The sequence below is a fragment of the Oncorhynchus mykiss genome, chromosome 5 (genome assembly GCF_057628025.1).
Source record: "Oncorhynchus mykiss isolate SJ-2025 chromosome 5, ASM5762802v1, whole genome shotgun sequence".
In the NCBI taxonomy this organism is placed as follows: domain Eukaryota; kingdom Metazoa; phylum Chordata; class Actinopteri; order Salmoniformes; family Salmonidae; genus Oncorhynchus; species Oncorhynchus mykiss.
This window is the reverse complement of record NC_143026.1, coordinates 21,457,501-21,480,562: the sequence shown is the minus strand read 5'-3', so window position 1 is coordinate 21,480,562 and position 23,062 is coordinate 21,457,501. Positions and strand designations below refer to the sequence as shown.

At 44.2% G+C, this 23,062-nt stretch overlaps 1 protein-coding gene and 1 non-coding gene across 5 annotated transcripts in view; both read right to left on the bottom strand.

The window, feature by feature from the left end:
- LOC110522819 (electrogenic sodium bicarbonate cotransporter 4-like) overlaps window positions 1-23,062 on the bottom strand; it is a 54,903-nt gene that overhangs the window by 23,434 nt on the left and 8,407 nt on the right. For all 4 annotated transcript variants that reach the window (XM_090234157.1, XM_090234154.1, XM_090234155.1 and 1 more), the window contains exons 4-14: window positions 19,700-19,829; window positions 18,982-19,142; window positions 18,110-18,265; window positions 17,736-17,861; window positions 13,123-13,178; window positions 5,681-5,838; window positions 5,503-5,590; window positions 5,094-5,248; window positions 3,866-3,991; window positions 1,746-1,920; window positions 1,429-1,562 (exon numbers count right to left, since the gene is read on the bottom strand). In XM_090234157.1, coding sequence (XP_090090283.1) covers window positions 1,429-1,562; window positions 1,746-1,920; window positions 3,866-3,991; window positions 5,094-5,248; window positions 5,503-5,590; window positions 5,681-5,838; window positions 13,123-13,178; window positions 17,736-17,861; window positions 18,110-18,265; window positions 18,982-19,142; window positions 19,700-19,829 — 1,465 coding nt within the window. The remainder of the gene's footprint in view (window positions 1-1,428; window positions 1,563-1,745; window positions 1,921-3,865; window positions 3,992-5,093; window positions 5,249-5,502; window positions 5,591-5,680; window positions 5,839-13,122; window positions 13,179-17,735; window positions 17,862-18,109; window positions 18,266-18,981; window positions 19,143-19,699; window positions 19,830-23,062) is intronic.
- Window positions 13,932-13,984, bottom strand: LOC149983196 (U7 small nuclear RNA). The gene has a single exon (XR_016496462.1). It is a non-coding gene; the product is annotated as a U7 small nuclear RNA (small nuclear RNA).

Genomic DNA, 23,062 nt, shown 5'->3' with positions numbered 1-23,062 from the left:
GAGGGGTCTTTGGGCTGGTTTGTTAACTTAACTACCTCTCTCAAAGAGTGCAGTGTATAAAGTCAGACAGTCTGCTGTCTCAGCTACTGCATGTCACCAAGGGAGTACCCCAAGGCTCGATCCTAGGCCCCATGCTTCTCAATTTACATCAACAACATAGCTCAGGCAGCAGGAAGCTCTCTCATCCATTTATATGCAGATGATACAGTCTTATACTCAGCTGGCCCCTCCCCAGATTTTGTGTTAAATGCTCTACAACAAAGCTTTCTTAGTGTCCAACAAGCTTTCTCTGCCCTTAACCTTGTTTAGAACATCTCCAAAACAAAGGTCATGTGGTTTGGTAAGAAGAATGCCCCTCATCCCACAGCTGTGATTACTACCTCTGAGGGTTTAGAGCTTGAGGTAGTCACCTCATACAAGTACTTGGGAGTATGGCTAGATGATACACTGTCCTTCTCTCAGCACATATCAAAGCTGCAGGCAAAAGTTAAATCTAAACTTGGTTTCCTCTCAGCTGGTTTCCTTTCACCTCAGCTGCCAAACTAACCCTGATTCAGATGACCATCCTACCCATGCTAGATTACAAATACATAATTTATAGAGGGTGCTCTCGAATGGCTAGATGTTCTTTATCATTCGGCCATAGGACACATCACTGCACTCTATACTCCTGTGTAAACTGATCCATCTCTGTATACCTGTCGCAAGACCCACTGGTTCATGCTTATTTATAAAACCCATCTGAGATATCTACTGCAACCCTCATCCTCCACATAAAACACCCATTCTGCCAGTTACATTCTGTTAAAGGTTCCCAAAGCACACACACCCCTGGGTCGCTCCTCTTTTCAGGAAGCTGCAGCTAGCGACTGGAACGAGCTGCAACAAACACTCAAACTGGGCAGTTTTATCTCACTCTTCATTCAAAGACTCAATCATGGAAACTCTTACTGACAGTTGTGGCTGCTTTGTGTGATGTACTGTTGTCTCTACCTTCTTGCCCTTTGTGCTGTTGACTGTGCCCAATAATGTTTGCAACATGTTTTGTGCTGCTACCAAGTTGTGTTGCTACCATGTTGTTGTTATCTTGTGTTGCTAACATGCTGTGTTGTCATGTGTTGCTGCCTTGCTATGTTGTTGTCTTAGGTCTCTCTTTATATAGTGTTGTGTTGTCTCTGTTGTTGTGATGTGTGGTTTGTCCTATATTTATACTGTATTTAAAAAAAATATATTATCCCAGCCCCCGTCCCGGGAGGAGGACTTTTGCCTTTGGTAGGCTGTCATTGTAAATAAGAATTTGTTCTTAACTGACTTTCCTAGTTAATAAAGGGTAAATAAAATAAAATCATTAAAGTGCATGAAACAAGTATCCGACAGATACTGTGTGTGTGTGTGTGTGTGTGTGTGTGTGTGTCACGTATGGCTCACTTGCAGAACTCGTAGAGCAGTTTCTCAAAGATGAGGATGGGTCCAGTGGAACTGAGGATGATGAGAGGTTGACCTCCTAATAGACAGAACACTGTACCTGCTAACGCTGTACCTAGGAAACTCTCCATCACACCCTGGCACAGAGAGCAAGAGTTGGGGGGCGGGGGGTTAGAGTAGGAGATAAGACAAGTGTGTGTGTGTGTGTTTTGGTGTGTGTGTGTGTATGTGTGTGTGTGTGTGTGTGTGTGTGTGTGTGTGTGTGTGTGTGTGTGTGTGTGTGTGTGTGTGTGTGTGTGTGTGTGTGTGCGTGCGTGTACCTGGTAGTTGTCTGTGGCATCTCCCAGCAGGCCTCCGAAGGTGATGGCGTTGGTGATGCAGCCCAGGTAGATGAACAGCACAGCAGAGATGGACTGGATGTGGAATCCCTGGGAGAAATCACTAAGGATCCACGGAACCTTCCTCTTAATGTCCAGCCACAGGCCTCCACAGAACCTGGGGAACGCACACAGAGGTGACTCCATCCACTCTGAAAGCAGCCTGAAAGCAGGCTGGAGTCAGGGTTGGAGTCCCCTTGAGGGATAGCATAATGAAGGATAAATAAGTTGTATGAAAGGTAGGGTCAGCAAAATGCCGTTGCCACAAGCAGCACCGCTGTTGTTGTTATAAAAGCAATGGTATAAGTGGATGCACGTGGCATTTTGGCAACTTAAAATATAAAAACTTTATATCGGAGTTGTGCCTGTTCACATGTGTATCTGCCCTCTCATTGGCTAGAATGGCCCCACCTGATCTCGTCTCCTCTTGTCTGCTTTCCATCTTTGTGTACATGTATTTCCATTGTTAGAGCGGTCACTCAACCATCTTGTCAATATAATTGATAAACTTGCCCCGACTGACTTCCTAAATGTCATTTTGTTTTTGTCGGGGGCCCCCTAGCTGTCGGGGGCAGTACGCGCAGCACGTAGTCTGCAAATAGGCAGCACTGATCTACGTCATATCGCTGACTCTACTTTTACATTGAACTGAGTCAAAATCCACAAAATCAGGAGTAATGCACCACAAAGCCCCTCTCCCATCGCTCCCAGTTCTCAAATCGCCCCCAGTTCTCAAATCGCTCCCAGTTCTCCCATCGCTCCCAGTTCTCCCAACGCTGCCAGTTCTCCCAGTTCTCCCATCGTTCCCAGTTCTCTCAGTTCTTCCAGTTCTCCCAGTTCTCCCAGTTCTCCCATCGCTCCCAGTTCACCCAGTTCTCCCATCACTCCCAGTTCTCCCATCGCTCCCAGTTCTCCCATCGCTTCCAGTTCTCCCATCGCTTCCAGTTCACCCAGTTCTCCCATCACTCCCAGTTCTCCCATCGCTCCCAGTTCTCCCATCGCTTCCAGTTCTCCCATCACTCCCAGTTCTCCCAGTTCTCCCAGTTCTCTCCGTTCTCCCAGTTCTCCCATCGCTCCCAGTTCTCCCAGTTCTCCCATCACTCCCAGTTCCCCCATCGCTCCCAGTTCTCCTATTGCTCCCAGTTCTCCCATCGCTCCCAGTTCTCCCATCGCTTCCAGTTCTCCCATCGCTCCCAGTTCTCCCAGTTCTCCCAGTTCTCTCCGTTCTCCCAGTTCTCCCATCACTTCCAGTTCTCCCATCGCTCCCAGTTCTCTCCGTTCTCCCATCGCTGCCAGTTCTCCCAGTTCTCCCATCGCTGCCAGTTCTCCCAGTTCTCCCATCGCTCCCTGTTCTCCCAATTCTCTCAGTTCTTCCAGTTCTCTCAGTTCTCCCAGTTCTCTCAGTTCTCCCAGTTCTCCCAGTTCTCCCATCGCTCCCAGTTCTCTCAGTTCTCCCAGTTCTCCCAGTTCTCCCATCGCTCCCTGTTCTCCCAATTCTCTCAGTTCTTCCAGTTCCCCCAGTTCTCCCATCGCTCCCAGTTCTCTCAGTTCTCCCAGTTCTCCCAGTTCTCCCAGTTCTCCCATCGCTCCCAGTTCTCCCAGTTCTATCCGTTCTCCCAGTTCTCCCAGTTCTCCCAGCGCTCCCAGTGCTCCCATCACTCCCAGGTCTCCCAGTTCTCCCATTGCTCCCAGTTCTCCCATCGCTACCAGTTCTCCCAGGTCTCTCAGTTCTCCCAGTTCTCCCAGTTCTCCCATCGCTCCCAGTTCTCTCCGTTCTCCCAGTTCTCCCAGGTCTCCCATCGCTCCCATCGCTCCCATCACTCCCAGGTCTCCCAGTTCTCCCATTGCTCCCAGTTCTCCCATTGCTACCAGTTCTCCCAGGTCTCTCAGTTCTTCCAGTTCTACCGGTTCTCCCATCGCTCCCAGTTCTCCCAGTCCTCCCAGTTCTCTCAGTTCTCCCATCGCTCCCAGTTCTCCCATCGCTCCCAGTTCTCCCGGTTCTCCCAGTTCTCCCATCGCTCCCAGTTCTCTCAGTTCTCCCAGTTCTCCCAGTTCTCCTTTACCTGCCAGTGAATTGCAGTTCCTCTCCCAGCTCGTGGGGGGCGGGCATCTCCTCGTCCTCTCCTCCTCCTGCCCCCCCGACTGCCCCGTTTACCTGGCCCAGCTCGTTCAGGTTCAGCACAGACTTCCTGTTGGGGGTTGGAGGGGGGAGGTGGAAGGGTAGCAAGTTTTAGTTGTGGTGGGAGGGGAAGGGGGAAGAGATCCCTGACCCAGTCCAAACACAATCACTTCTCCTTCTTCCACTTCATTCCCTCCCCTCCTTCACTTCCTCTCCTCTTCTGACTAACTAACTAACGAACTAACTTCCTAACTGACTGCCTAACTGCCTAATTAACTAACTCCTTATCTGACTGCCTAACTGCCTAATTAACTAACTCCTTATCTGACTGCCTAACTGCCTAATTAACTAACTTCTTATCTGACTGCCTAACTGCCTAATTAACTAACTCCTTATCTGACTGCCCAACTGCCTAATTAACTAACTCCTTATCTGACTGCCTAACCGACTAATTAACTAACTCCTTATCTGACTGCCTAACTCCCTAACTGACTGCCTAACTGCCTAATTAACTAACTCCTTATCTGACTGCCTAACTGCCTAATTAACTAACTTCTTATCTGACTGCCTAACTGCCTAATTAACTAACTCCTTATCTGACTGCCCAACTGCCTAATTAACTAACTCCTTATCTGATTGCCTAACTCCCTAACTGACTGCCTAACTGCCTAATTAACTAACTCCTTATCTGACTGCCTAACTGCCTAATTAACTAACTTCTTATCTGACTCCCTAACTGCCTAATTAACTTACTTCTTATCTGACTGCCTAACTGCCTAATTAACTAACTCCTTATCTGACTGCCTAACTGCCTATCTGACTCCCTATCTGACTGCCTTACTGCCTAACTAACTAACTAACTAACTCACTAACTCACTAACTCACTAACTCACTAACTAACTAACTCACTAACTAACTAACTAACTAACTCACTAACTAACTAACTAACTAACTAACTAACTAACTAACTAACTAACTAACTAACTAACTAACTCCTTAGCTGACTGCCTAACTGCCTAACTAACTAACTCCTTAACTGATTGCCTAATTGCCTAACTAACCAACCAACTAACTAACTGCTTAACTGCTTAACTGACTGCCTAATTGCTTAACTTACTTACTAACTACACTGAACAAATGAATAGATCTGATAGGTGGTTCATCCTCTGTACCTCATGTCGGCAGAGGGGACTTTCTTGGGGGGCTCGATGCGTATTTTTGGGTCCCACTCCCCTGGTGGCAGAACGATGACCTCATCCAGAAACTCATCAATCCCAGCGATCAGGTCATCACGGTCCCGGGCTTTATACGCCACATCACTAAACAACTGACAAGACAGCACACCACACAGTTACACACAGCATATGATGTGATGAGTGTGTGTGTGTGCTTATGTGTGTGTTAATGAAGAGGTCAGAATTGAACTGCAGAGCCCTGGCTGTAACATATTGATTGAGTGTGTGAGGTAAAGTATCCACTGCATATCTTGAGGTTATGAAAACCCCCCTGAATCTAAACACTCTTTTTTATGGCTCAGCTTTATTAACTTTTAAGCACACAAAAGGATTTGGTCATTCTTACGTCATCCACCATGAGCGTAGCAATGGCTCGACCAATCTCGTTGTAGGACTTGCCTTTGCCATGAGGACCAAGCAAGACAAACAGAAACCTGCCAGAAGACAAGGGGTTAACACACCTGTAGAGCAGCAGGACACACACAGACGCATGCTCACACTCATGCACGCACGAGCACACACACCTGGTAGGTACGGGGACCTCGGTCAGGCCTCCCAGTGTGGTAGCTTGGGCCAGACGTACGAACGCTACAAATGGTTTGTCCAGGAAGTCCACTTCTCCAATCAGAACGTTAGACGCCTCGGCATCACGAGGAATCTTCTTCATGAACTTGTTCTTCAGCTAGAATTGAGAGAAGGCAGGATGGTAGAGAAAGAGAGAGAGAGTGGAGAGAAGGCAGGATGGTAGAGAAAGAGAGAGAATGGAGAGAAGGCAGGATGGTAGAGAAAGAGAGAGAGATAATGGAGAGAAGGCAGGATGGTAGAGAAAGAGAGAGAGAGAATGGAGAGAAGGCAGGATGGTAGAGAAAGAGAGAGAATGGAGAGAAGGCAGGATGGTAGAGAAAGAGAGAGAATGGAGAGAAGGCAGGATGGTAGAGACAGAGAGAGAGAGAATTGAGAGAAGGAAGGATGGTAGAGAAAGAGAGAGAATGGAGAGAAGGCAGGATGGTAGAGAAAGAGAGAGAGAATGGAGAGAAGGCAGGATGGTAGAGAAAGAGAATGGAGAGAAAGCAGGATGATAGAGAAAGAGAGAGAATGGGGAGAAGGCAGGATGGTAGAGAAAGAGAGAGAGAATGGAGAGAAGGCAGGATGATAGAGAAAGAGAGAGAATGGAGAGAAGGCAGGATGGTAGAGAAAGAGAGAGAATGGAGAGAGGGCAGGATGGTAGAGAAAGAGAGAGAGAATGGAGAGAAGGCAGGATGGTAGAGAAAGAGAGAGAGAATGGAGAGAAGGCAGGATGGTAGAGAAAGAGAGAGAGAGAATGGAGAGAAAGAGGTGGCTGAGGATCAATAAATATTTATTTAGGGATCAAATAGAGAGCAGGATTCAGAATAATTATAAGGCATCTTGGCATTATCATTAAACCTAATGAAGGCTATTGTAGCCTCTGTTATAGTGCTAAAGTAAAGCAGTATTTACAATGTAAAGGCATTTCTTTACTGTCCTTTCACACAGCTTTGCAGCTAAAGTTATGTCATCATTATGTCAGTGTCGATATCTATAGCTGATCACTCACCGCATGTGATCCCTGGGACACAATGCAAGTACACACACTCCAATGGTACCGTAGATCATTATTGCTACAAACACACACCCACCCACACAATCTCCATTGGCCACTCAATACTTCTGCATACTTCACTCACAAAATCACACAGCCCTGCTGAAAAGAACTGCATGCTGGTCTATGCTGGTCCATGCTGGTCAGTGCTGGTCGGATGCTGGTCAAGCTGGTCGAGCTGGTCTGACAAGTATGGCCTAACAGGTTCTGCTGGCCGACCAGCAGGGTTTAGCTGGTTATACTGGCAGACTAGCATGGTCTAGCTGGGTATGCTGGCAGACTAGCATGGTCTAGCTGGTTATGCTGGCAGACTAGCATGGTCTAGTTGGTTATGCTGGCAGACTAGCATGGTCTAGCTGGTTATGCTGGCAGACTAGCATGGTCTAGTTGGTTATGCTGGCAGATTAACCTTCATTGTGTTTTCACTGGTGACCAACCTTCATTGTGTTTTGGACACTGGAGACTGGTATACAAAGTGATGTTTAATTCCTATTGGAATCCAGCCAGAGTGGATTCCCACAATCTACATTCAGAATAATGGCCGTGGTTTTGCAGACCATCGGTGGTGGAAAAAGTACCCAACTGTCAGTTGAGTAAAAGTTGACCTTTGAGTAAAAGTAAAGACACCTTAATAGAAAATAACACTAGTAAAAGTGAAAGTCACCCAGTAAAATACTACTTGAGTAAAAGTCTAAAAGTATTTTCTTTTAAATATACTTAAGTATTGAAAGTAAATGTCAATGATAAAATATACTTACTGTAAGTATCATAAGTAAAAGTATAAATCATTTTACATTCCTTATATTAACAAACCAGACGGCACGATTTCCTTGTTTTTTTTTATTTAGGAATAGCGAGGGCACACTCCAACACTCAATTTACAGTTTAGGGAGTCTGCCAGATCAGAAGCAGTAGGGGTGACCAGGGATGCTCTCTTGATAAGTTTGTGAATTAGACCATCTTCCTGTCCTGCTAAGCATTTAAAGTACTTTTGGGTGTCAGGGAAATGTATGGAGTAAAAAGTACATTATTTTCTTTAATAATGTAGTGAAGCAAAAGTCAAAAATGTCAAAAATATAAATAGTAAAGTAAAGCACAGATACCCCCCAAAACTACTTAAGTAGTACTTTAAAGTATTTTTACTGAATTACTTCACACCACTGCAGACCAGCAATATTCTGATTAACTGGGAGACTACCTCACTTGGGATTTGAACTCACAACCTCTCGGTCACTGACATAGCACACATCCCTGCAGCTCCCGCAAGGCGTGTCTTTATTTTTTTATTTTTTTAGATTTGTATGATTTGTTTGTATTATTTGTGAGCCATAACTTTTATTACTTTGATTCAATTATTGGAGTCCTCTAGGTTGATGCATTAATATGCACCGAAAGTCTGTTTGTTGGTGACCTTTACATTGGTGACCTCAGCTCCTCATTCTATTGAGATAACTTTTCCTGAAACCAACCAACTTTCTCTTCTCTCATAATAGATTTGTAATACATAACTATACAAAATATACCGTGAAATAGTAAGATAACATGTTTTGCTAAGAATATTATGGGTTGTGTGATGTTGCTGTTTTTACAGGCAACATAATATATGTTTTTTCTGGTCTCAATCCCGGGCCCGTTAGCAAACACGTCATAAGCCATTTATTACAGGAAATTAGCTTTCAAACTGCAAAGTTATCTCAATCTAATTGCAGAATGTGTAGGATAGCATGAAATTAGCTCTAAAACAGTCATTTTTTCAATCTGCTAGATGGGACAAAAAAAATCCCCCCAAATAAAAAACAAATGGTTTTATTTTGTATTTTTGGTGGGAGTTGGGGTCCGGCGGTTGGGTCCCCCAGACAAAACAGGGTTGTGCATGGCTTGTATGCAAGGCACACTTGATCTACTGGTGGGCAAACACTTTTGTGTTGATCTAGTAAACAATTGGACAGGTCTTTGTCATTGAACAGCATCACTTTCACTCTATCCTGATGGTACTTTAGCCACATATACATTGCCAGCACTGCCCATCCCCCACCGAAATGCTCGGAACCCAACATGGCTAGTTGCTTTTCAGCACGTAGACTTGTTTTGGAGGAAGAAGCATTTAAGCAAGGGATGGCATTGATGCTGGACATTACTTGTAAGTAGCAACATTGGACATTTATATTGATTATTGGTGTTATTGTTATAGCTATAATGTGTAGTTATTGCTATAATATTAGTTACATATTGAGTTCAGCTAGTGTAGCTAGTAGCTTAGCCTAGAGAAAGGAAACATGTATTATAGACCACTATGCATCTGACATGTAGAATATGGAATCCTGTCTGCTCTGTTTATGACATTTGTTTCTGTCACGGAAAATGTATAACTATCGCCGGAGAAACTTGAATCAGAGATGCTCGTCTACCAAGAGACTCAACTAGCGATTACATGAATTCTTGTAATCCGCGCGTGCGCAATGAAGAGTCAGGCAGAAGTCAAGGGGCAAATTGTCACGTTCTAAGCTACAGGAAGTAATCGCATTTTGCATGAAAGTTGGATCTTGTTTTTCTATCGACTACTTTCCATTATATGTCAAGTTTCGTAAGCGATATAAACATTTTTCAATAGCATAACCAGTTTGATATGTCTTTTATTGGAGACATGTTGTTATGATCATGTTATCTGTCTTAGGGCTGGCTAACGCTACCACACATTCATTGACGATACCCCCTGCACATATTGAATCATTTTACTTCAGGAATGATGTTGAACCCCTCCTTGAATGAAACCTCTCTCCTGGATGAAACAATTGATCAGTCACTCTCCCCAATCCTCACCTACAGGTACTCCTGTCTGACTGAGTAAGTGCTGTATAGCCTATTTGAGGCAATATAAAGAAATGCTGAACATGCTGAAAATCTATTGTGGTCCCACAGGGACCCTGTTTATAGTGTCTGTAGGCTATCCAGGGCTTTAAAAAAATGTATCTAGACATAATTACTAGACATTTGCACAAAGTATTCAGACCCCTTCACTTTATCCACATTTTGTTACGTTACAGCCTTATTCTAAATTTGATTAAATAAATAAAAAATCCTCATCAATCAACACACAATACCCCATAATGACAAAGCAAAAACAGGTTTTTAGTCGTTTTTGCAAATGTATACAAAATAAAAAACAGATACCTTATTTAAATAAGTATTCAGACCCTTTGCTATGAGACTCGAAATTGAGCACAGGTGCAGCTTGTTTCCATTGATCATCCTTGAGATGTTTCTAAAACTTGACTTGAGTCCACTTATGGAACTTGAATTGATAGGACATGATTTGGAGGTCCCACAGTTGACAGTGCATGTCAGAGGAAAAACCAACCTTGAGGTCGAAGAAATTGTCCATTGAGCTTCGTGTCAGGATTGTGTCGAGGCACAGATCTGGGTAATGAAACCAAAACATTTCTGCAGCATTGAAGGTCCCCAAGAACACAGTAGCCTCCATCATTCTTAAATGGAATGAATTTGCAACCACCAAGACTCTTCCTAGAGCTGGCCGCCCGGCCAAACTGAGCAATCGGGGGGAGAAGGGCCTTGGTCAGGGAGGTGACTAAGAACCCGATGGTCACTCTGACAGAGCTCCAGAGTTCCTCTGTGGAGATGGGAGAACCTTCCAGAAGGACAACCATCTCTGCAGCACCCCACCAATCGGGCCTTTATGGTAGAGTGGCCAGATGGGAGCCACTCCTCAGTAAAATGCACATGACAGCCCCTTTGGAGTTTGCAAACCCATGAGACCCAGACCCATGAGAAACCAAATTCTCTTGTCTGATGAAACCAAGATTGAGCTCTTTGGCCTAATTGCCAAGCTTCACGTCTGGAGGAAACCAGGGATCACTCATCACATGGCCAATACCATCCCTATGGTGAAGCATGGTGGTGGCAGCACCATGCTGTGGCAATTTTTTTCAGCAGCAGGGACTGGGAGACTAGTCAGGATCGAGGGAAAGATGAATGGAGCAAAGTACAGAGAAATCCTTGATGAAAATCTGCTACAGAGTACTCAGGACCTCATACTGGGGCATAGGTTCACCTTCCTACAGGACAAGACAATGCAGGAGTGGCTTCGGGACAAGTCTCTTAATGTCCTTAAGTGGCCCAGCCAGAGTCCGGACTTGAATCCGATCTCTGCAGAGGCCTGAAAATAGCTGTGCAGCGACGCTCCCCATCCAACCTGGCAGAGCTTGAGAAGATCTGCAGAGAAGAAAGGGTGAAACTCCCAAAAACAGGTGTGCCAAGCTTGTAGAGTCATCAAATCAAATTTTGTTGGTCACATACACATGGTTAGCAGATGTTATTGCAAGTGTAGCGAAATGCTTGTGCTTCTAGTTCCAACAGTGCAGCAATATCTAACATGTATAACAATTCCACAACTACCTATTAGTATGCGCCCGGCCCGCCACAGGAGTCACTAGTGTGATGGGACAAGGACTTCCCGGCCGGCCAAACCCTTCCCTAACCTGGACGACGCTGGGACAATTGTACGCCGCCTCATATGTCTCCCGGTTGCGGCCGGCTGTGACATCACTTTATTAAAGTGATTTCAAGTCTGTATGTAGGCAGCTGCCTCTCTGTGTTAGTGATGGCTGTTTAACATTCTTATGGCCTTGAGAGACAAGCTCTTTTTCAGTCTCCTGTACTGACCTCGCCTTCTGGATGGTATCGGGGTGAACAAGCAGTGGCTTGGCTGGTTGTTGTCCTTGATGATCTTTTTGGCCTTCCTGTGACATCAGGTGTTGTAGGTGTCCTGGATGGCAGGTAGTTTGCCCCCGGTGATGCGTTGTGCAGACCGCACCACCCTCTGGAGAGCCTTGTAGTTGTGGGTGGTACAGTTGCCGTACCAGGCGATGATACAGCCCAACAGGATGTGCATCTGTAAAAGTTTGTGAGGGTTTAAGGTGACAAGCCAAATTTCGTCAGACTCCTGAGGTTGAAGAAGCGCTGTTGCACCGCCTTCACCACACTGTCTGTGTGGGTGGACCATTTCAGCTTCCACCTTCTCCAATGCTGTCCCGTCGATGTGGATAGGGGGGTGCTCCCTTTGCTGTTTCCTGAAGTCCACGATCATCTCCTTTGTTTTGTTGACGTTGAGTGAGAGGTTGTTTTCCTGACACCACACTCCAAGTGCCCTCACCTCCTCCCTGTAGGCTGTCTCGTCGTTGTTGTTAATCAAGCCTATTACTATTGTATTCACTGCAAACTTGATGATTGAGTTGCAGGCTTGCATGGCAACGCAGTCATGGCTGAACAGGGAGTATCTTCATACCCAAGAAGTTTCTAGGCTGTAATCGCTGCCAAAGGTGCTTCAACAAACTACTGAGTAAAGGGTCTGAATACTTATGTAAATGTAGTATTTCAGTTTGTATTTTTTTTATTAAAATAAGGCTGTAACGTAACACAATGTAGAAAAAGTGAAAGGGTCTAAATGCTTTCCGAACAACGTTTATGCTACACAAAGATAAAAAGCATACATTTTTCTAAACTAATACAATCTGTTAGTTGGATTTATTGCATCTTTTACTGAAATGGTTGTTCCAGTTTAGATGGTTTTGGTAGTCTCATGTATTCACCTTTCTAACCCTGGCAGTCATTCTGAATGCAGATTGTGGGTGGATAAAAGTGAACATTTTAGGATGTTCCCAGTCAGGATGGATTCCAATAGGAATTAGACATCATTTTGCACTTCAGCATAATGTGGCTTGATTCTGGTTTCGCGGGTGACCAGCATAACACAGGCTAGTCACAAGCAAAAACACAGCAAAGGCTGGTCACCAGCGAAAACATAATAAAGGTTAGTCACCAGTTTATGCTGGCCTGTGCTGTTTTTTTCTTTCAACAGGGGATCTCAAATCTCAGTGCAGTGAACATGCCTCACTACCCCCCAGAAGCACGTGGGAGTGGTTGGTGCTTAGGTCAAAATCACCTAATCTTTTAATGCTGCCTTCAGACTCTCTCAGACTCTCTCTCTCTCTCTCTCTCTCTCTCTCTCTCTCTCTCTCTCTCTCTCTCTCTCTCTCTCTCTCTCTCTCTCTCTCTCTCTCTCTCTCTCTCTCTCTCTCTCTCTCTCTCTGTCTCTGTCTCTCTCTCTCTCTCTCTCTGTCTCTGTCTCTCTCTCTCTCACGGGTGGATGGACCCAATCAATTAAGCCAAGACGAACAACAGGAGGTTAGGGTTGTGCAATGTAATGACGCTCCCATCATTATCATTCACACACAGACACACAGACATACACACAGACATGGAAGTGCACGTGCACACACACACACCAGGATACACAGGCACACACAGAATAGTGATGTTCGTTGTTACCTGGTCCGTGCTTGGTGTGTCTGAAATATCGTTCATACTTCGGCTTTGCGCATGATCTGAAACATCATATCAAAACACGTGTATCAAAAAAAACACACACATAAACACATCTATTAGTAGCAATCTTCTCTGTCTTCTCTGTGTGTGTACAGTTTAGAGTTTGTTTAGTGTGTGTTTCATTTTCACATTGAGTAGAAAAGGCAGTACCCACATGAACATTTATAACATGATATAAATTCCTTGGTATTATTATATTTATATACTACAGTTTTTGCGGACTTTACTGTAGTAATTATTCACTGTTGTGTTTTTGCACAAAAAACACTACAGCAAATGGACAGTATCTTGCATACAGACTAGCCTGGCTGACACGACCCACGTGACTCACGATGCAGGGAGAGCTCTGACTACAAAAGGAGAACATATACAATTATTCGCGCAGAATATGTTTTTTGTCCCCTCAGGGTTGAGGCCTCTCTTGTTTGGATTTGAAAATCCAACCGTTGTAATGGAAGGGGGTGGTGCTCAGGGGACTGAGTGAGAAAGACACAGAGGAAAGCCAGTAAAAGCACAGCCCCCTTCATTATTGACGCATTGTGACGACAACATCAACGAGCCATTCCATACTCTGAAGTCAGGAGGACTTTGAGAGTTAGGTGTTAGCTAGACTAGGATTGGACCCCCCTGCGCTGACCGTACACTGACCGTATATTTGACACCCCTGCTGTAGTATTTATTTACTGTTGTGATTTTGTGGAAATTAGTATTTACGATATAGTTTTTTGTTTTATTATCTTTGACATAGAAGTGGGGGCTTTCTTCTCGAGGAAACCTACCAGACAAATATTAAAAAAGCACATTTTCCATAACCTGTAAGTAGGTAGGACTGGGGTCTGAACCTCTTTTTTATAACCTGTAGAGAACACAATATATGGTCTATAATTGGCATATGATCTTGTGGACAGCACAAATTGGGACGTGGGGGAGGGGAATGGACAGGGTGTATGCAAATGACCTATTAGCAAATCAATACGGTGTGTAGTATAGTATTCTACAGTTTACTACAGTGTACTACTTACTGTACATAATGATAGAGTCAGCACTACACGATCGACGGATACTACAGTGTGTCCCATATGGAGAAATAACACATATGTATATATTTCAATAAAATATGAATATATTTAAATATATTTAAATGATAAAAAAAAATAATCGAATAAATCAAATAGACACTCACACCTCACAACCTTCTCTACCCTGACGTTAATGTTGAGTCTCTATTGGTCTCTGCTACCTTAGACTTTGCTTTAATAGCTGCTATCTGCCTCTTATGAAACATATGCCATTTATTCCGAAAAGACACTTGAACGTATCTGTAATGAAAATATATGTTTCCAGAGCTGTCAATCACAATTTGAAATGTTCCCGAGCCCAACCCTCAGCCCAGAGTTTTCATCGATCTTGCTAACACAGCTAGCTACCTAGCTAGCTAGATAGGTAGCTCCTTCTTTAGCTTGCCACCAACGTGCAATGTGACTGACCAAGGTAATTGTTTTGAAAATGAAAGTTGAGTAGAAATCAGCAGAGTTAATGTTATGTACAGTTGAAGTCGGAAGTTTACATGCACTTAGGTTGGAGTCATTAAAACTTGTTTTTCAACAACTCCACAAATTTCTTGTTGACAAACTATAGTTTTGGCAAGTCGGTTAGGACATCTACTTTGTGCATGACACAAGTAATTTTTCCAACAATTGTTTACAGACAGATTATTTCACTTATAATTCACTGTATCACAATTCCAGTGGGTCAGAAGTGTACATACACTAAGTTGACTATGCCTTTAAACAGCTTGGAAAATTCCAGAAAATGATGTCATGGCTTTAGAAGCTTCTGAGAGGCGAATTGACATCATTTGAGTCAATTGGAGGTGTACCTGTGGATGTATATCAAGGCCTACCTTCAATCTCAGTGTCTCTTTGCTTGACATCATGGGAAAAGCCAAAGAAATCAGCCAAGACCTCAGAAAAAAAATTGTAGACCTCCACAAGTCTGGTTCATCCTTGGGAGCAATTTCCAAACACCTGAAGGCACCAATGTAAGTCGTCTTTTGTATCATTTAGCTACCTATTTGCTAATGAAATTAAAATGTGTTCATGAACATTAACCCCAGATGTATTATTAATTTTGTGTGGAATTGTTTTACTGACTCTCTGTCTCTGCATTATCCACAGCGTAACTGTCAACATGTGAGTCTGCAGTGGACACTGGAGGGGAAGGAATCTGCATTGAAGTATCAATTTGATGTTCATGAACATTAACCCCAAATTCTTCATCTTCTGTGGAATGTCTCTGCATTATCCACAGGGTAACTGTCAACTTGTGAGCAATGTTCGCTACTGTGGCTATTTCCTCATAATGTAGGCAGACTGACCTACCATAAAAAACTATGAAGAAAGGCAAAACTGCTCCAGCTCCTTCAAGTTGGATGGGTTCCTGCTGGTGTACAGCAATCTATAAGTCATACCACAGATTCTCAATTGGATTGAGGTCTGGGCTTTAACTAGGCCATTCCAAGTAATTTAAATGTTTCCCCTTAAACCACTCAAGTGTTGCTTTAGCAGTATGCTTAGGGTCATTGTCCTGCTGGAAGGTGAACCTCCATCCCAGTCTCAAATCTCTGGAAGACTGAAACAGGTTTCCCTCAAGAATTTCCCTGTATTTAGCGCCATCCATCATTCCTTCAATTCTGACCAGTTTCCCAGTCCCTGCCAATGAAAAACATCCCCACAGCATGATGCTGCCACCACCATGCTTCACTGTGGGGATGGTGTTCTCAGGGTGATGAGAGGTGTTGGGTTTGCACCAGACATATCGTTTTCCTTGATGGCCAAAAAGCTCAATTTTTGGCTCATCTGACCAGAGTACCTTCTTCCACATGTTTGGGGAGTCTCCCACATGCCTTTTGATCAACACCAAATGTGTTTGCTTATTTTTTTCTTTAAAGCAATGGCTTTTCTTCTGGCCACTCTTCCGTAAAGCCCAGCTCTGTGGAGTGTACAGCTTAAAGTGGTCCTATGGACAGATACTCCAATCTCCGCTGTGGAGCTTTGCAGCTCCTTCAGGGTTATCTTGGTCTCTTTGTTGCCTCTCTGATTAGTGCCTTCCTTGCCTGGTCCATGAGTTTTGGTGGGTGGCCCTCTCTTGGCAGGTTTGTTGTGGTGCCATATTCTTTCCATTTTTTAATAATGGATTTAATGGTGCTCCGCGGGATGTTAAAAGTTTCAGATATTTTTTTATAACCTAACCCTGATCTGTACTTGTCCACAGCTTTGTCCCTGACCTGTTTGGATAGCTCCTTGGTCTTTATGGTGCCGCTTGCTTGGAGGTTCCCCTTGCTTAGGTGTGTTGCAGACACTGGGGCCTTTCAGAACAGGTGTATATATACTGAGAGCATGTGACAGATCATGTGACACTTAGATTGCACACAGGGGGACTTCATTTAATTAATTATGCAACTTCTGAAGGTAATTGGTTGCACCAGATCTTATTTAGGGGCTTCATAGCAAAGGGTGAATACATATGCACACACCACTTTTTCATTTTTTACTTTTTATGTTTTTTTAAACAAGTAACCATCACTTTTCAGTTTTACTTTTTATGTTTTTTTAAACAAGTAATTTTTTAAAATTTCACTTCACCAATTTTGACTATTTTATGTATGTTTATTACATGAAATCCAAATAAAAATCAGTTTAAATTGCAGGTTGTAATGCAACAAAATAGGAAAAACACATGTACACGTATATGTATATGTACATGTTAAAATATATATATATATATAATTTTTCCGTATGGAGTCGTATAGTATTCTACAGTATACTACAAAATGATATAGTAAGCACTACATGATTAAGGGATACTACAGTGTGTAGCATAGTATTCTACAGTATACTACACAATTCTATAGTAAGTACTACATGAAGGATACTTCAGTGGGAAGTATAGTATTCTACATTATACTACAGTTTACAACAGAATACTATAGAATTCTAAACTGTAGTATTTTTATATGTGGGATACTAGACATCTCCAACCCATCTTTGTGGTTAAATATAGCTTTAGCTATTGTGTGAATGTGTGTCTTTGTGTGGCCGATTAGACCTAATGATCATTACCCCCAAAGCTGATTATTGATGTAGGGACAAAATTAAGTTGCAGGGAAAGAACAGGAAAACACCTTGGTTAGGACACACACACAAACTAATCTTGTTCACCCTACAATCCCCAAATTGACACACTGTGTACTGGGAGCTCTTGAAAGTACTGTGTGACCAAAGCTTGCACGCAATCACACACAGCAATCCAACATACTGCATCTCTACTGGTTGATGAGGTTAGATATGTCAATTAAAACACCTATCGCTATGAGGATCATAGATAAGAAAAAGGGTGAAAGAGTATTAGTTTATATGTATACGTGAGTGTTAATGGATCCGTGCGTTGAGTGTGTGTGTGTCTATGTGTCTGTGCTCTTGAGTGTGTGTGTGTGTGTGTGTGTGTGTGTGTGTGTGTGTGTGTGTGTGTGTGTGTGTGCGTGTGTGTACACTCACGCAGGCGGGCAAGGCTGCCTGACTTGGCACGTAGGTCTTCTGTAGAACGGTGGAGGCCAGAGGCTGAACTAGGACTACGACTGAAGTTAGTACGGCTGGCACTATGAACAGACTGGGGACTACGGCCTAGAGAGAGAGAGACGGAGTAAGGAAGGAGCGAGGGAGGGAGAGAGAGAGAGAAGGAGAGATAGGAGAGAGAAAGAAAAGAGAAAGGGATGGAGTGAACAAGAGAGATGGTGAAGGTGTTTGTTAAAAGAGGAGAGAAATGATTATTGTTTCAGTAAAATCAGCATGATAGAGATGAAATCAACAAGATCACTCAACACATACACACACACATGCACGTAGACCTACAGATGCACACACACACTCACTGGCGGGGCAATTGTTTGATTTGCCCATGTCGGCTAGTGAGCGATGCATGGGTTTCTTATGCTGGTGGCGATGTTTCCGTAGCAACACGAAGCTGACCTTTTCCCTCAGCTCTGGACCAATCAGACCATCAGCTACCTGGCGATCCACAATGTCATCTGGGGTCAGGGGTGAGAGTTCAAGGGTCAAACATAGAGAAACAGAGTGCGATATAGAACAGACGGGTGACAGGTGTAACTGGTCACAGGGAGATCAGTGGTCTCAATACCAGATCAACCCCTTACCCCCTATCCACTTCAGAGAAGGCTGGTGGGAGTGGCTATAGGAGGATGTGCTCATTGTAATGGATAGAATGGAATCAATGGAACAGTATCGAACACATCAAACATATGGACCCACATGTCTGACTCCGTTCCATTAATTCCATTCCAGACATTACAATAAGCCCTATAGCTCCTCCCACCAAACGCCTCTGATCCACATCCACCTGGCCTATCAGAGGGCAAGATGGAGCTTTACTATATTGTTTAGACCTATCAAATTTTCTCAGATCTCCACAGGTGCACAGGAACAATGGGTTGATTTTAGAAGGGAACATAGCCTGGGTCACACTAACCTGACCTAGCAGGTGTAAAATAAGTGCCTGAAACTAAATCCCCTACATACTGGTCTTGACAATAAGAAGAAAAACTGTCGGGGGAGGTTCTCTTCTCCACTGTTCAACCAATCCAGTCAATTTGGAGGAGGATAGAGTGTTATCTTGTTAACGTCCAAAAGTGGAAGTCTCGTCACAGGTTCTCTTTCCATTTCCCCTGAAAACTGGAACATCAGGTTGTTGGGGACATGGCAGAGGGTCACACAAACACACACTCACCCACTATCTCTGGCAGTGAGTATCCCTCCAGATCCAGCAGTACACTGCCAGTCTGTATACAGGTCCTCAACTCAAACAGACTGTGGAGGGTCAAGGTGGACACATGGGGCTTACTCCACCTCTCTCCTCCCTCCTCCACCTTCTCCTCAAACTTCACCCACCTAGAGAGAAGGAGCGAGAGGAAGAGAGACAGAGAGATAGAGAGCAACACACACACGGAAAAGAGAGTAAGGCAGAGAGAGCAGACAGGAAAATGCTATAGAGGCATACGAAATACTGTCTGCTGGACTCAAATATGACAATTTCCTGTTTCTTCAAAAGCCAGAGGGTGTCGATTTTGTTTCACCGCTTACACAGCTCTGCTGTGCTCTGCTCTGCTGTGCTCTGCTCTGCTCTGCTGTGCTCTGCTCTGCTGTGTATGCATGTGCATTATTGAATGTTTGACATATTGATTGATTGGTCATCTGGTTTATTGCCTCCCAGCCTGTGACCTTGAGGGATGCTGGGATTGACCTCTAACCCCAGAGTCATAGAGGGGAGTCAGATGTAGCCCATTGTAGGGCTCTGCTGCTAACACTCTTCTAGTGAAACTATCTACAGGTCCCCTACTAACACCTCTCCCAAATCCCACCCAAAGCCCCCCAACAATCTCAAACTAATGAGGGCAAACAATCCAGGGTGGAAACACACAAGGGTTGAAGTGTGTGTTTGTGTGTACCTAGCAGACTCTTTCCACTCCATATCGTCTCCATCGTGTTGCAGTGTGTCCATCTCTGTGAACAGAGTGGGCGTCGGCAAGTCATCATCTTCACCCAGGATGTAACGCAGCCTCTCCGCCGCCGGGGACACTGGGAAATGGAGTTCAAACACAAGAGAATAACTATCAAACCAAAGAAATAGAATTAGAAAATATATTGTATCTACTCTATGTATCGAACACTTTTACTTACAGTGTGTGTGAGTTCTTTATAGGATATTCTACTTTGATGTACGGGGGACAAACAGTTGCTGCAGCTTTGGATTGTCATGACAGTGTGTACTAAACCATTTACTCAGACAAATCAGACATTTTATAGAATATGTGTTTGGAACTCTTTGTAAAATGTATAGCCTGCAACAGTAACTGAATAGAACTGGAAAACTGTAGTGTTCCCAAGATTGTCTCCGAATTTCCTGTCGGTGGAACAAAACCCATTAACATGCTCCTAGCCCAGGGCTCTGATAACTGCCATCACACACTCATCTGCATGGGTGTGTGTGCTGTATGTGTGTCTGCGTGTGTCGCTCCTCTCCTGATGGTCCTAGCTTACTTTGATCCTGTGTGAGTTCCCTTCCACCCCTAACCCAAAACAACACCACTAATCTCTAACGCTCTTACCCCTGTCAGTCACAGAGTCCCAGTGAAAGCTGGTAAATAAATACCCCCCTGCACCCCCCAGATCCATCTAATCCCCACTCACCCCTCACCCCCTTTATACAGTCAATGAATAACCTCCCCCCTTTTTTTCCCCCCACCCGGTCCATACTCTGATTCCCTGAAATGCCAAATGACATGTGACTGATACATAGCACAAACATCTGCATACACACTATACACACTTCACACAATATACTCTGTAAATTAGTGTGGTGTGCTGGTGTGTTTGCATGGTATTTCACTTTCAGAACCCATATCTGTGCTACGGTTTGAGGATAAGAAGTGTGTGTGTGTGAATGTGTGAAGTGTGTGTGTACATGTGTGTTTGTGTGTGTGTTGTTCTGCTCCTTGGCAGCAGTGGTTTTTAATGCTAGTGGTCTGAGGTACAGGAGCTCACAGACAGACAGGAGGGAGGGAAGGGTTGGTATGTAATGTATGCAATGTTCCTGATGCAAGCCAGAAAGATAAGTCACGAGCTTGATGACTTTCATCACTTTGGTTCCGGATTGAACAAAACCCACACAAAAACGATGCACGTATTTGATATAATTCTGTTCATCTCTTGGTCGCCTACAGTATGAAACTATTGGTATTGAGTTGCTAAGATAAGCATCACAGCGCTGCCCAAGAGTCAGTGCATGTTAACAGCACTTGGACAGACCCTGTCTCTAAGAGGGTTTCCTGAGGACAGACAGACAGGCCCTGTCTCTTAGAGGTTACTGAAGGCAGACAGACAAATAGATCCTGTCTTTAAGAGGTTATCGAGGACAGACAGACCCTGTCTCTAAGAGGGTAACCTCTAAGAGAAAGGATCTATTTTTCTGTCTGTCTGTCTGTCTGTCTGTCTGTCTGTCTGTCTGTCTGTCTGTCTGTCTGTCTGTCTGTCTGTCTGTCTGTCTGTCTGTCTGTCTGTCTGTCCTCAGTAACATCTTAGAGACAGGGTCTGTCTGTCTGTCCTCAGTAACTGAGGACAGAGACCCTATTTCTAAGAGGTTACTGAAGACAGACAGACAGACCTTGAGGCGCAATTTTTTAATAACAAATGCAATCTAATAGTTCACAGAGGGAGATTGAGAGAAGATAAGCAGTGAATCAGACAAAGAAGCAGAGTAATTCAGAGAAAGAGGCAGAGTGAATCAGAGAAAGAAGCAAGAAGCAGAGTGAATCAGAGAAAGAATCAGTTTGAATCATAGAAAGAAGCAGAGTGAATCAGACAAAGAAGCAGAGTGAATCAGAGAAAGAGGCAGAGTGAATCAGACAAAGAAGCAGAGTGAATCAGAGAAAGAAGCAGAGTGAATCAGACAAAGAAGCAGAGTGAATCAGAGAAAGAAGCAAGAAGCAGAGTGAATCAGAGAAAGAATCAGTTTGAATCATAGAAAGAGGCAGAGTGAATCAGACAAAGAAGCAGAGTGAATCAGAGAAAGAGGCAGAGTGAATCAGACAAAGAAGCAGAGTGAATCAGAGAAATAAGCAGAGTGAATCAGACAAAGAAGCAGAGTGAATCAGACAAAGAAGCAGAGTGAATCAGAGAAAGAAGCAAGAAGCAGAGTGAATCAGAGAAAGAATCAGTTTGAATCATAGAAAGAGGCAGAGTGAATCAGACAAAGAAGCAGAGTGAATCAGAGAAAGAGGCAGAGTGAATCAGACAAAGAAGCAGAGTGAATCAGAGAAAGAAGCAGAGTGAATCAAAGAAAGAGATGTGACAGAGCGAGAAAGACTAGTCCTTCAGAGACTGAGGCAAACAGACACTTTGCTACAGTCTCCACATTAGATCCAAACTATCACACAAGAACTAATTGAACAATCCATCAACTACATCCCAGAGACAGCTGCTGGTCCAAAGACCAGAGGTTGAGAAACACCAGCCTCATATGACATCTCTAACGCCACATGCTTTCTATACCTCCTCTCCTTCCCCCATCCACTCTTCCTGTTTTCTGTACTTCCTCCTGTCCTCTCTTCCTGTTTTCTATACCTCCTCCCCTCCTCCCGTCCTCTCTTCCTGTTTTCTATACTTCCTCCCCTCCTCACCTCCTGTTTTCTATACTTCCTCCCATCCTCTCTTCCTGTTTTCTATACTTCCTCCCGTCCTCCCCTCCTCTCTTCCTGTTAACTATACTATACGAGGTAGCACTCCAATACCAGGCAAGACCCCAATACCGGTATGTTCCGTCCTGTAATGGAACTGTTGTGCTGTGTTCTTGTGGCGCGGGTCTGGTCTGCTCTAAATCCTGGAGCAGTGAAGGGCCAGAGGCTTAAGAGGCCAACACACCCCACAGCACCCTGAGGTACTCTCCATGCCCTGACACACACACACACACACACACACACACACACACACACACACACACACACACACACACACACACACACACACACACACACACACACACACACACAGGGCCGCTGGTGGTTGGACCAGGGTTTTAGTTCCTCAGCTCTAATCAGTTTACCAGCTTCAGAACGCTGGCCCCCATGGGAACAGGAACCATGCTTCAGAACGTTGGCCCCCATGGAAACAGGAACCATGCTTCAGAACGTTGGCCCCCATGGAAACAGGAACCATGCTTCAGAACGTTGGCCCCCATGGAAACAGGAACCATGCTTCAGAACGCTGGCCCCCATGGGAACAGGAACCATGCTTCAGAACATTGGCCCCCATGG